At 33.9% G+C, this 12681-nt stretch overlaps 1 protein-coding gene across 1 annotated transcript; it reads left to right on the top strand.

Moving 5' to 3' along the window:
* Positions 1–1257: 1257 nt before the first annotated feature.
* LOC150106559 (uncharacterized) lies at positions 1258–12262 on the top strand. Its single transcript, XM_090392529.1, has 2 exons — positions 1258–1376; positions 11147–12262. Exon 2 carries the CDS (start codon positions 11147–11149, stop codon positions 12176–12178), a length of 1032 nt encoding a protein of 343 aa, XP_090248655.1. The 5' UTR covers positions 1258–1376; the 3' UTR covers positions 12179–12262.
* The last annotated feature ends 419 nt before the right edge of the window (positions 12263–12681 follow it).

Below are 12681 nucleotides of genomic sequence, written 5' to 3'. Positions count from 1 at the left end.
CGATGAGTCTAATGACTCCCTGGAGTTGCCCGTAATAATAATAATAGTAATATAAATACATACATATATGTATATATATATCTAAACATATATATATAAATACATATATATATATCTAAACATACATATATAAATACATATATATATATCTAAACATACATATATAAATACATATATATATATCTAAACATACATATATAAATACATATATATATATCTAAACATACATATATAAATACATATATATATATATCTAAACATACATATATAAATACATATATATATATCTAAACATACATATATAAATACATATATATATATCTAAACATACATATATAAATACATATATATATATCTAAACATATATATATAAATACATATATATATATCTAAACATAAAAATAAATACATATATATATATCTAAACATATATATAAATACATATATATATATCTAAACATATATATATAAATACATATATATATATCTAAACATATATATATAAATACATATATATATATCTAAACATATATATATAAATACATATATATATATCTAAACATATATATATAAATACATATATATATATGTAAACATATATATATAAATACATATATATATATATATATATCTAAACATATATATATATATATATATATAAACATATATATATATATATATATATATATATAAACATACATATATATATATATATAAACATACATATATAAATACATATATATAAATACATATATATAAATACATATATATAAACATACATATATAAATACATATATATATATATATATATATATAAACATACATATATAAATACATATATATATATATATAAACATACATATATAAATACATATATATATATATATAAATACATAAAAATACATAAATACACACACACACATATATATATATATATATATATATATATATATATATATATATAAATATAAATAAATATATATATATATTTCAGTATTATTTATTTATTTATTGATTTACGTATGAAAGTCTGTCTATAGTTAATAGATTATAAATATATACATACATATATACTAAAAAAAAAATAAAACCAGACATGAAATCTTCAGTTAGTTCTCCTCTCATTTCTAAAGTTCAGAGGTAAAGCGAAAATATCAGAGTCCACTTTTGAGAATCATGTCTTCCCTTCATTCTTGAATATACGCATGCGCTCACAAGTAAAAAAACGCCACTTGTGTAAATGACGTTTCCATATTGCTCAAGTGAGTTTGCAAACTGTTTGTTTATAGGGCTGTGATTCAGTTTGCGGCCATTTCAAAAATATATTTAGAAGATTGTATTTTCAATGCAAAACATTTAGCTTTCCCCTTTTCCAGGTGAATAAACTTTTTTCTGTTCTAGCCGTCGGCATTTATTTTATTACAAATGTTTATGATTGTTCATAATAGTAGTAATAATAATAGTTATTGCAGTTAACACTTCTACAGGATCGGCGGATTTCAATATTCTGAAATTCGGTTAGTTTTCTTTCCATGTTAAAGCGTAAGAAGTAACTACTTTTACTTTAATGAAATACCTGATTAAATAATGGGAAATGTTGAATTTTCAAATGGATTTTGCAAATCTTGATTTCTGTTTAGATTACTGAATTCCAGAATTAACTTGCGTATTATTATAAGGTGACGAATACATTGAATGCATTTACAGTATAACAGTTCTATATTTGTATTTTGCAAAAGTTTTCGATAGACACATGACAAACTACTAGTTAAATGGAGATGGGATTGGATATTAGATTAGTGCACTGGATTGGAGATTGGCTGTTTGAAAGGTATCAGGTGGTTGTGTATAGGAGAGTGATATTCCAGAAGAGGAAAGCTACTAGTGGCATGCCTCAGGATTCTGTTTTGGAGCCATCGTTCTCTAATGGCCAGCCTGGCTGGCCGAGTGGTTAGCGTATCCAGCCAAAAGGCTGCGTGTTCGAATCCCGCTGTGGGCATGGATGTTTGTGTTGTCTATGGAAATACCAGTAGCGGTAGATGGCGTTGTTGTAGTTGCGTTCAGTTGGTGGGTTGAGACAGAGTTGTAGAGTAGGTACCCTCCCTCGATGAGTCTTTGGAGTTCCTGGAGGTGTCAAATAATAATATAAATAACATTGAAAAGAGCTTAAGTCGTGATATACAGTTGTTTGCAGATGATGCAAAATTGTGGGATGTCAGGTTAATGTTCCAAAATGTACGGTTTTAAAATTTGGGAAGCAAAGATGGGATGCAGAGTAAAAGGATAGGATTGGTGGCATTATTTTTGAGGAGGTGAATGAGATGAAAGATCTGGGGATGATAGTAGATACAGATTTAATTTCGTAGATGTTTTGCTAAATTTGTGGGACAACATAGCAAATTATGAGAATGATGTGGAGAATATTGATGTGTAGAGTAGATGTTTGATTCCATTGTGCAAGACTTTGACTTGGCTGCATATGGATTACTGTGCACAGATTTTGTTGCCAGGTTTTCAGAAGGATGAGGAGATGTTGGGGAGAGAGTTCAGAAGCAGTTGACTAAGTTGGTTCCTGGTCTCTGGAATGTGGAATATGAGGACAAATTAAGAGAATGCAAATTACAGATTTTAGCAAGAGATGAGAGTTTCTATAGAATATCTGGAGATGGGGATGATGAGAGGCCATCTCTGAAAGCTGAATAAGGTGGGTGTGAGCAAAGGGGGTTAGGAGTAGATTTTTTGCATGGAGAGAGAGTGGTGGGTGATTGGAATGTATTGCCTGAGAGTGCGATGAGTGAATGTATTTCAGTCACGATATGATGAGCTGTGCATGTGAGAGTGGGACCTCCAATGATAAGTCTCTTGATAATAATAAACGAATTAACATTTAGTGCTTTAGGATTCCAAAATTTTTGGTACATGAAACAATTTTCAATTAAATAGGGGAATCATCATAATGCTAATTATGGATATAGACAATATTGGTTTCGGTCTCATTATCCATCTAATATCCTTTTTTGAGGTGTACTTGGCCTTCTCTTTCTAATTAGTTTATATTTTATTATTGGTTTAGGATATTGGGTGTTGGCCATTCAGTTTACATGTTCTATCCAATTTTGTTTATAATTTAGTGTTTTGTTTTGTTTATAATTGCTTAGGGAAATAGCCAGTATATACTGTTATCAAACATTTCCTGATATGTACTTCCAAGTGGTGTTCAGGTTACTATGACAGTACAATATATATTGTGTGTGTTTAATTATAATACAGTTAGAAAGTTGAAATAAATTTTATGAGTTAAAATGGATGCACATTATATAAATAAAATAATGATAAAAAAACGTAATTACAGCAATGCTTTGGTTCAAAAAGACATTCCCTTAGCTGCATTTTGCATTTTACAAAACTTTCTTAAGTTTTGTGAAAACTTGTGTCTGGTCTTTAACAGGCACAAACATTATTTAAGATAACTATTAAACCAACTTTCAAGTCTTTCTCATCTATAGAAAATTCACTGGGGAATGGAGATATATATATATTAAAACAAGAAGTAGCCTTGAGGTTCACCTGTAATATATTTATAAACAAAATCTTTTCCTTCAAACATCAGAAGAAGGTAAAGGATGTCTGTTCCAAATTTAAAGCCATTTCAACCCAATGAAATTATTCTATTGAGCTGAAGCACACCAAAACCTAGAAGGGGAATGGGAGAAAAAAAAAACACCCTGAGATGACTAAAATTTGAAGATGATGCTTTTTACATTTCTCAAGTTATTATTATTGTACGGGCACCTCCATATAGTCCAAAGACTCATTGCGGGAGGCTCAAACTATCCACACAATCTATCATATATCTTCTTGAACCGATTATCATACAAAACACCCGCAACTGACTCTCTGGCAACCCATTCCACTCAATCACAACTTTTCAAGCAAAAAATCTAGTCCTCACATCTCTACTAATCATGCTTTTATTCAAACTTCCAGGGATGACCACTTCTGGCTCTGTAACAAGAAAATTCCCCTGCACCAATCCTATAAAACTCTTCTAGCAACTTATATGTTTCTATCATATCCCCTCTTTTTCTTCTATCAACCAACTTCAGCAATCCATATCTCTCTCAATCTTCTCCACTGCTTCCTCATTCCCAAGAAACCGAGGAGACTAGATCTGAGCACAGTAATCCAGATGTGGAATTATGAAAGAGGAATAACTTCCTTATTTCTGCATGTTAGTGTGTTCTTCAATAACCAAGTAATCTTATGAGCTATCTTAGCAATATGACCTCTAAACTACAAATCTCTTTCTACCATGACCTCCAAATCCCTAGCTTTATATATTTCCTGGAGTACATTTTCATCATTGTGGTACCAGCTTGTAATGTGTTTATCCCAAAATGAATAACTTTTTATTTCTCTTCATTAAACTGATACCCATTAACTTTTGCCCAAACTGAAAGCCTATTTAAATTGTCCTTCAAGCTCTCCACATTGCCTTGATTAAAATTAGTATGCTACCTAATTTGCTGATGTGAAATTAGTATGCTACCTAATTTCACATCAGCAAACAACAATGTCCCTTTCAGATTGTTCCTATATCATTTATGTACAAATTAAATAGTAGGGGTCCTAGCACTGAACCTTGGCCACACCACTAGTCACCTGTTTTCGCCTTGATTCTACTCCTGCATATACCACTTTTTGATATCTATCCAGCAGCCACTCTCTTATCCACATAATCAGTGTTATATCCATCCCCATTTGTTCTAATTTGCATAACAGAGTTGTATGTGGTATTCTGTCAAATGCCTTTTCAAAATCTAGCAGAATCATTGTATAGCCATTTCCTTTTCTGATTCAGCTGTTTTTATTATAAACGGTCATACCTTAGTAACTTACTAAGGCATGACTGACCATTCACAAAGCCATGTTGCCCTTTGTACAGTATCATAGTTTTATCCACCAATTATTCAATTCTCTTTGTGACCAATTTTTCCTGTACTTTTACCACCACATCTGAGTTACTGATTGGTCTGTAATTTGCTGCTGTTCCCTTATGCAAGGTAATTATTTTGCCCTCTTTCCACTCCCTTGGAACTTGACTAGAGTTGAGACTTGAATTAAAGAGCCTAGGAGGGAGGACATTGCTGTTTGCTTGCACATTCTTGCAAAACTCTCACTTATATCCCTTCTAATCCCACCACTGCATTTACATTGAGGTTATTATTATTATTACGTGACACCTCCAGGGAGTCGAAAGACTCATCGAGGGAGGACACCTACTCTACAACTCTGTCTTCACCAACTGCAACTACACCAACACCATCTACTGCCTCCCACCACTACTAGTATTTCCACAGACAACCACAAACATCCATGCCCATAGCGGGATTCGAACCCGCAGCCTTTTGATTGGAGAGCAGATACGCTAACCGCTCGGCCAACCAGGCCATTATGCAACATCCTGAATACCTCCACATCCACCTCTATTCCTACATCAGTGTCTGTCACATGAGTTACCACAGTAACCTCACTTGGATGATATACCAAAGTGGTCACTCAGTAACTCAACTATTTTATCTGCTTCTGTCACCTTGTGACCATCATCACTCATTGAGGTTAATCTTCCATAGTTATTCTTCCTCTTACTTGCCACATAACGAAAAAACTCTTTGCAATTTCCTTTGGCCTACTTGGTGCGATTCTTCTTGTAATCTGATTTTGTTTTCCTTGCCATGATGGTAACCTTTCTTGCCTGAGCTCTTTGTACTGTTCATGAGTTTGCTGATCACCTTTCTCCTTATATACCCTCCATAGCATGTTCTTCTGCAGCTTATGCTTAATGATATTACTCATCCATCTAACTCCTACTTGATTAACCCTCCTTACCTTATGTATACAATTTAAAATTGCTTCCTCTAGATGAATGTAACTGACTCCTATGCACTTACTAACATCCTTCCCTTTCATTGTTTTATGCTATAGCATAAAATTAAGCTTCCTCCTAAGCTTGTCATAATCACCTGCCTTGTAGTTCCAAGTATACCCTTTCTTGTTATAAAATTCCTCATGTTTTACAATCTCCCAAGTCAAGACTGCATGATCATTTTCACCCATTGGAGACGACGTTGTCACCTTGTTTATGGATAGCTCTTCTGATCCTATGACCAGATCCAATACTCTCCCACTTCTATTCCCCTCAATCATGTTGCCTTAAACAATATCCCTCAGCAGGTGTATAAATTCAGTTTCCTTTCTGCCATGTGATCTTTCTTCCTTCTAGTCTATATCTCCATAGTTGAAGTCCTTCATAATAATCACTCGACCTGTACTGATTGAATTAATTTGGTGATGCATGACTTCCAAATCATCTGTGGAACTCCCTGATCTATTGCAACAACCAACTGTATATTTTGTCTTATTGGTCTTAATCTCACACCAGATTTCTTCAAATGAATAGCCACCCTCCCCCCATCTCCTATTCTTTTTGTCTGCAATTCATCCAACATCATCAGTTGTACCACTCCCCTCGTCCCTCCCGCCATTTTCTTCTCTATCTTCCCTGAAAATGCTAAACTCTTCACATTCTATCCCTTTACCCATACATAGTACTAATATACTATAGGTTGATCAACCAACCTCTCGTGTATGGGCTCAACTTTAAAAAAAAAATAAAAAATCCCTGTCACTACATCATCTCCTGTTAGCCAAATCTCACTAATGCCTATTTCTTTTGGCGAGGTTGCATTAATCAATGCAAAACTCCTCCCTATTGTTCGAGATACTTTTGGCATTAGTATATAAAAATTGCAACATCATTTTAGGCTCCTGCCTACCATTACTTCTCAGATTGATTACCCTATTCAATATTTTTGCTTGAGATATTAGATTCTGCACTTTCTCATATTCACTCACCTCATGAGTGCCTTCACAAAAGCTGAATTTGCATTTCAGCATGTTCAGTGAACAAAGCTTTCTCTAGACACCTAACACCAAAACCATTTAGATGCAGTCTATCTGCATTATACAAATTCTTCTTTTCATCAAACAGATACCACAAATCCTACATTGTTCCTTCTGCACAATTTATGTGTTGATTCTTTTGCTGCCACTGTCGTCCTCCTCAGTTTGTCTCTATCATAACATGGCAGGAGACTTAAAATCTTCACCTTCTTGCTCTTGAGTTTTGCTTCCTCTAACAACTCCTTTGCATCCTCTTTCTTAGAAGACTTCTTACCTCTCAAATCATTTGTGCTAACCAAGATATTTAGTTCTTTTGCTTTATCTTTTTTTCATCTGGATTGCATGACTAATATCATTATACCAGAGAACTCAGAAGGATAACATGTTTCTTTCAGTACACTCAAGCACTGAAAGAAACAAAGCAATTCCTAAAGTCCTATTATCACTAATATGAAGATGTGATGATGATTGAAAAAAAAAAAATTGTTATTTAGTCTAAATACCAGTTAATTGTTTATATGTAACATATATGACCTTATGCATTTTATTTGTTCTGAGCTTTTATCTTGGCATTACAGTACATCTGCATCACTGGATAAGTTTGTGCATGCCCATAATGGTATTTTTAGGGAGGTGATAATGTATATTATTTCTTATATTTCACCAAAATCAAATTTGTATTTTCAAGCAATAAATGTGAACTCAAGTTTCAATGCACTCAAACACTGTGGGTCAGTGCTTGAGTGCACTGAAAGAAGCAAAGCAATTCCTAATGTCCTATATTTCACTACATAATGGCTCGATTTTTCAGCACTGATAGCCTGATGATAGACATTTCTCAAATTTGAGGCAATTTTATGCATATGAATTTATTAAGGATTGTTTTTGGATAGAGATGGATTCAAGGAAAACTTTTATACTTTTATTTGCTACTGTAAAGTAAGTTGGCCTTCTTTCAGCATATTCTCAGGCAGATCCAAGGCATATTCTGCAAAGTCTGCAGGAGTTTTGCAAGTTAGTTGGCCAGGTGATTAGCATATTCACTCTCCAACTAATAGGCTTTAGAATTCCATTCTGGGCATCAATGTTTGTGATTGTCTTTATTAGGTAGGAGATGAATTTCATTGTCATGTGTGAGACCACTAACCTGCTCATTGGAGACCTGAAGTGGCTTGAAGTTCCATGTTTAGAACTTTTTCAAGAACTTATGTTCACATATGTCCTGTGGCCCGGAGTACTAAAAAGTACTCAGGGCCACAGGGGCATAGTTTGCGTTCAGTAACTTGGAAATTGGCTGTTTCTACTGCTTTAGCCATAGAAGAGATTACATTTGCAGAATACTTGGTAGCCACCAAGTAAATTCAGGGATCATAGGTGATAATGTGGGAGATTAAATTTTTTTTGTAATCTGAATGTAGTTACCAGACTGTTTACAGAAGATTTGATTTAGTCATTTTTCAGGAGGGAGGGAAATTGTGGTGGGTGATGTATTTATTTTTATTTTTTTTCTCCTGTTGGGAGCTGTATGTGATGTTAAATTCAGTGGTGAAGACATTAATATCAGAGCAAATCTGTTTTGCTCTGTTAACCAGTGTTTATGATGTAATGCTATTGGATAGAGGAGAGTGGTGATGTGATGTAACGGTTGGGTGTAGGTATGGTGTCAATTTCAGTAAACAATGAATACCAAGAATCTATGAGATGTTGTATTGAAGCCATCTTAGGAAGGGAAAATACTGGGATGTTGGCTGTTCATATTTGTTAGAAAGATATATATCTGATCATGTGGTCAAATGGAGAATTCATTATCATTGCATAGTCAGATGGGAGGTTTATATAGATGTTCAGAATGCCTGGTCAAATTAAGTAGCCAAGAGTTCACATTTAATCCAAATCAGGGGCTGAGATTTCAGGAGAAATCCAGCTTTGCATAAGTCAAAGGTATCTAAGTGGAACATGGGCAAACAGGATGTATGAGAACTGGATATTCTCAGTACTGTAGAAGAAATTTTCAGTGTGGTAGAGAACAAAGAATTGTACTTGGGAGCTATGTAGAATTGCATATTCCAGTACCAGTAATTCCAGTATTGCCACTATGGCTGTAGGAGTGTGGAACCTGCTGTTAAAAAATAAATAATAAAAAAAAGAAAGAAAAAGCGTCTGATGCATGGATCTGTCTTAAAAAAGCAATCCCATTAAATTTTGAATACATGAAACTGTGTTTGATGCGTGTGAAAGACATACACAGATCATTGACTTAAAGGCCAGTACCATCCAATTAAGACCACTAGATGGCTTATATTACCTACATATTGTTCCTTGAAGATGTCATTGACTTTGACATATGGGAAATAATAATTCCATTGTTTTAGTTATATCATCCATTATATCTCTATTCCTTTCTATTCTAGCTTGTCCATTATATATATCTATACCTGTATAGTTTCTGTATTCGGCTTTGAAATGATGTTGGATTTAATATCCACTTAATTTATATAATTTGCATCACTGAAACAAAGCCTTCAGCTCTTTATTTTAGTAAATACTTGACGCACTGACTGAGAGTTCGCTTACGGAAAATACATCTTTCTGACGCTTCATGTTCCCTAGTACTGAGAGTTTTTGCTCTCTTAGGTTTCTGCCTAGTCTCTGACAAAAACCAATGAGTTTGAAACAGCTGTCAGACTAGTGAAACCTATCAAAATGGACCAATAGAAGGCAATATATGGGTGCTTTTAGCATTCATGCTTTTCCTATTAGGTTCAGCTAGGACAACTTGTAGTATTTCAGCGGTGTATTCCTGCAAACTCTGGTCAATTTTCGCACAAAACTTTCCTAGTTTCTGTATTCGGCTTTGAAATGATGTTGGATTTAATATCCACTTAATTTATATAATTATGTATCGCCGAAATGAAGCCAAAGGCTTCATTTCAGCGATGCAAATTATATAAATTAAGTGAATATTAAATCCAACATCATTTATTTATTTATTTATTTTAATAAGCATATCTCCTTTTAAAAAATTCCCTTCTGTGATTGCACAATGCTCAATCATTCACTTAGGTGTGCTCATATCTTCCCTCTGAAAATCATTTCACTTGTTTTTAGAGGCAGGGAAAAATATTTCTCACACCTTTTCTTCTCCATACAAAACAAAGTCTCTTCTTCACATCCATTCAGTTTCTGAGGATTGGCTCCTGTTCTCTGCCCTCCTGTTATATACTATTTTTTTTTCTGTTTATTCTTCAAAATTTCTTTAGAAATTAATGTTTCTATCATATCCCTTGTTTTCTGCCTGTTAGCTAAATTTTGTAATTGGCACACTCGACTTCATAACAAGTTCCACAGACCTGTTGCCATCTTCACTATATGTTCTCTGAATTATTTTCATCAACTTCATCATTCCCATGAGACTTAGGCAACCAAATCTGAGCAAAGAATGCTACTGTTGTCATGTCAAGTTTTCTAAAGAGGGACAGTTACTGCTTTATCACTGTTTGTTGTCGTACCTTTTTTTTTTTATTTCATCCCAGTGTTTCTCTGTTCCTTTGCTCACTTTTGTAAAATATTTCCTGAACCTTGACTCTGTTTTGCAGCAGTCTCATTAATGTTATACATACCTGTAATCTCTTCAGTCTAAAAGGTGGAATATTGCATTTTGCAACATTAATTAGTACCAATTTTTTTCCCCACACTAAAATTTTTTATTAAACCCTCTTGCAGGACTCTTACATCATTGTTGCCTTCCAAACATAAGATAACATAATGAAATTGGATACCATCCCCTACACACACACACAAGTGATTTCCAATATCACATACAAATTAAACAGACACTGTCCTAAGCATAAACCCTTTTGACACCATTGGCCATTCACATTCACCCTAGACTCCACTCCATCATATATTACATGTGTGTTGTTCCTTCACTTCACACAATATCTTTTGAATAATACTGCAATGAAATTTGGTTGCAGTATTATTCAAATGCCTTTATAATACTTCTTAATATTGTAATGTAATTTACAAGTTAGATATCACTCATTTTATTATATAAGTTGGTAAGTTATTATTCTAATGCCTTTTTTTTATCTATAACCATGCTAAAATTTTTTGAAGTGACTAAAATCTGTAGCACATTTAAATACTTATTAGTAATTATTTTTCATGTGTTTTGTTTTAGATGCAAGCACATACACCTGAAAGTACTTCATACCCAAGTCAGATTCAAACTGAAGACTGGGTATATGCTTATAATGAAGAAAGCTTAAATACAGCAAACAGAGAAACTGTTGGAAAGTGGATGATTTTTCTTGACCAAGAGGCAGAAGATGCACAGGGTCTGACAGCACTTGATAGAGGTTGGGTAAAAATAAGTCGTGCTGTGAGAGAAGGTGGTATTTGGAGTGCAAAATGTTCCACAGCAAAAGACAATCCTAATGCTTCCAGCTATGAAACTGGTGTTATTGTTTGCTATACAAAAGACTATAGAAACAAGAATGATGTTCAATCAATGGCTAATAAGATTAGATCAGTAGTTAAATTTCCACATGCAATGTATTACAAAACAGATGAAGCAACTCAGCAAGGGCAATATTCTGCAAGAGGCAGCCGTAATGTGTCCTTATACAAGCATGATTCTGATGGTACTCTCTATGAGCGAAATAAAGAAGGGAGATGGAGTTTATTATTTAAGGGCTTGACATCAGATATGCTTGGAAAAACATTGCCACCAAGTAAAATTGGGACGGAGGACTATGTGTATGCATATAGTGAAAAACGTTTTAATAGCCGAGCCAAAAAATCCATTGGAAAGTGGATGATTTTTTTGGACAAAATTGAAGAGGATATAGATGGTTTGACAGAACTTGATAGAGGTTGGATAAGCATACAGGATATTGTGAATAAAGGTACTGTTTGGCAAGCAAAATGTTCCACAGGAAAGGATAATCCTGCTGCAGTCGATGAAGATGTTGGAGTCATCATTTGCTATACACGGAACTACAGAAATAAAGTTCAGGTGCAATTAGTGGCTAATAAGATCAGATCAGTAGTTAATTTTGATCATCCAATGTATTATAAAACTGAAGAAGCAACTGAAGAAAAAGTATGTCGAGCAAGTGGTGACCGTGATGTGTCCATATATAAGCATGAATGTAATGGTGACTTTTATGAGCGAGATGAAAAAGGGAAATGGAAACTTATACTTGTGTAGTTTAAATAATAATAAAAATAACATGATAATCTGTTATTTCAATACATTTTTGTGCCTTGCTATGAATAAAAGCAGACTGCCTGATGAGAGTACGAGCTCAAACCTTTATGATTGAAAAAATGTCTCAGCTTTTTTTTTTTTCCTAGTATGTTATATATCTATCCTATATATATAAAATGATAAGCCTTTTTATGTCACGTTTTGAAACTCAGGGGCAACAGTGTAGAGTCTTCAAAATTTGAGTCATCAGAATTCAAGGAGAACAGGCCTACCAGTTTGGAACTCGGGGGATTGGGTGCCATAGATGCCAGGGAGCGTATCCCCACCCCTAGTGTATATATATGTATAGGCTGTCAGTATGGGCAAATGGGTATCAGTTTAATGTCAAGAAATGTAAAGTTATGCACTTTGGGATAAATAGATTACAAGCCATTTATCACATTGATGATACTATATTCCAGGAAATAGATGAAGCCAGAGATTTAGAGGTGGTAGACAGAGAG

This window comes from Typopeltis vanoorti, chromosome 5, assembly GCF_054136105.1.
Source record: "Typopeltis vanoorti isolate ZY-2024b chromosome 5, IOZ_Tvanoo_1.0, whole genome shotgun sequence".
NCBI classification, from domain to species: domain Eukaryota; kingdom Metazoa; phylum Arthropoda; class Arachnida; order Uropygi; family Thelyphonidae; genus Typopeltis; species Typopeltis vanoorti.
Note: the sequence above shows the minus strand (reverse complement) of the source record. Positions and strands in the feature narration are given on the sequence as shown.

Excerpts from the sequence above, each read along its gene's own strand:
- LOC150106559 (XM_090392529.1), top strand. The coding sequence starts at position 11,147 with ATGCAAGCACATACACCTGAAAGTACTTCATACCCAAGTCAGATTCAA.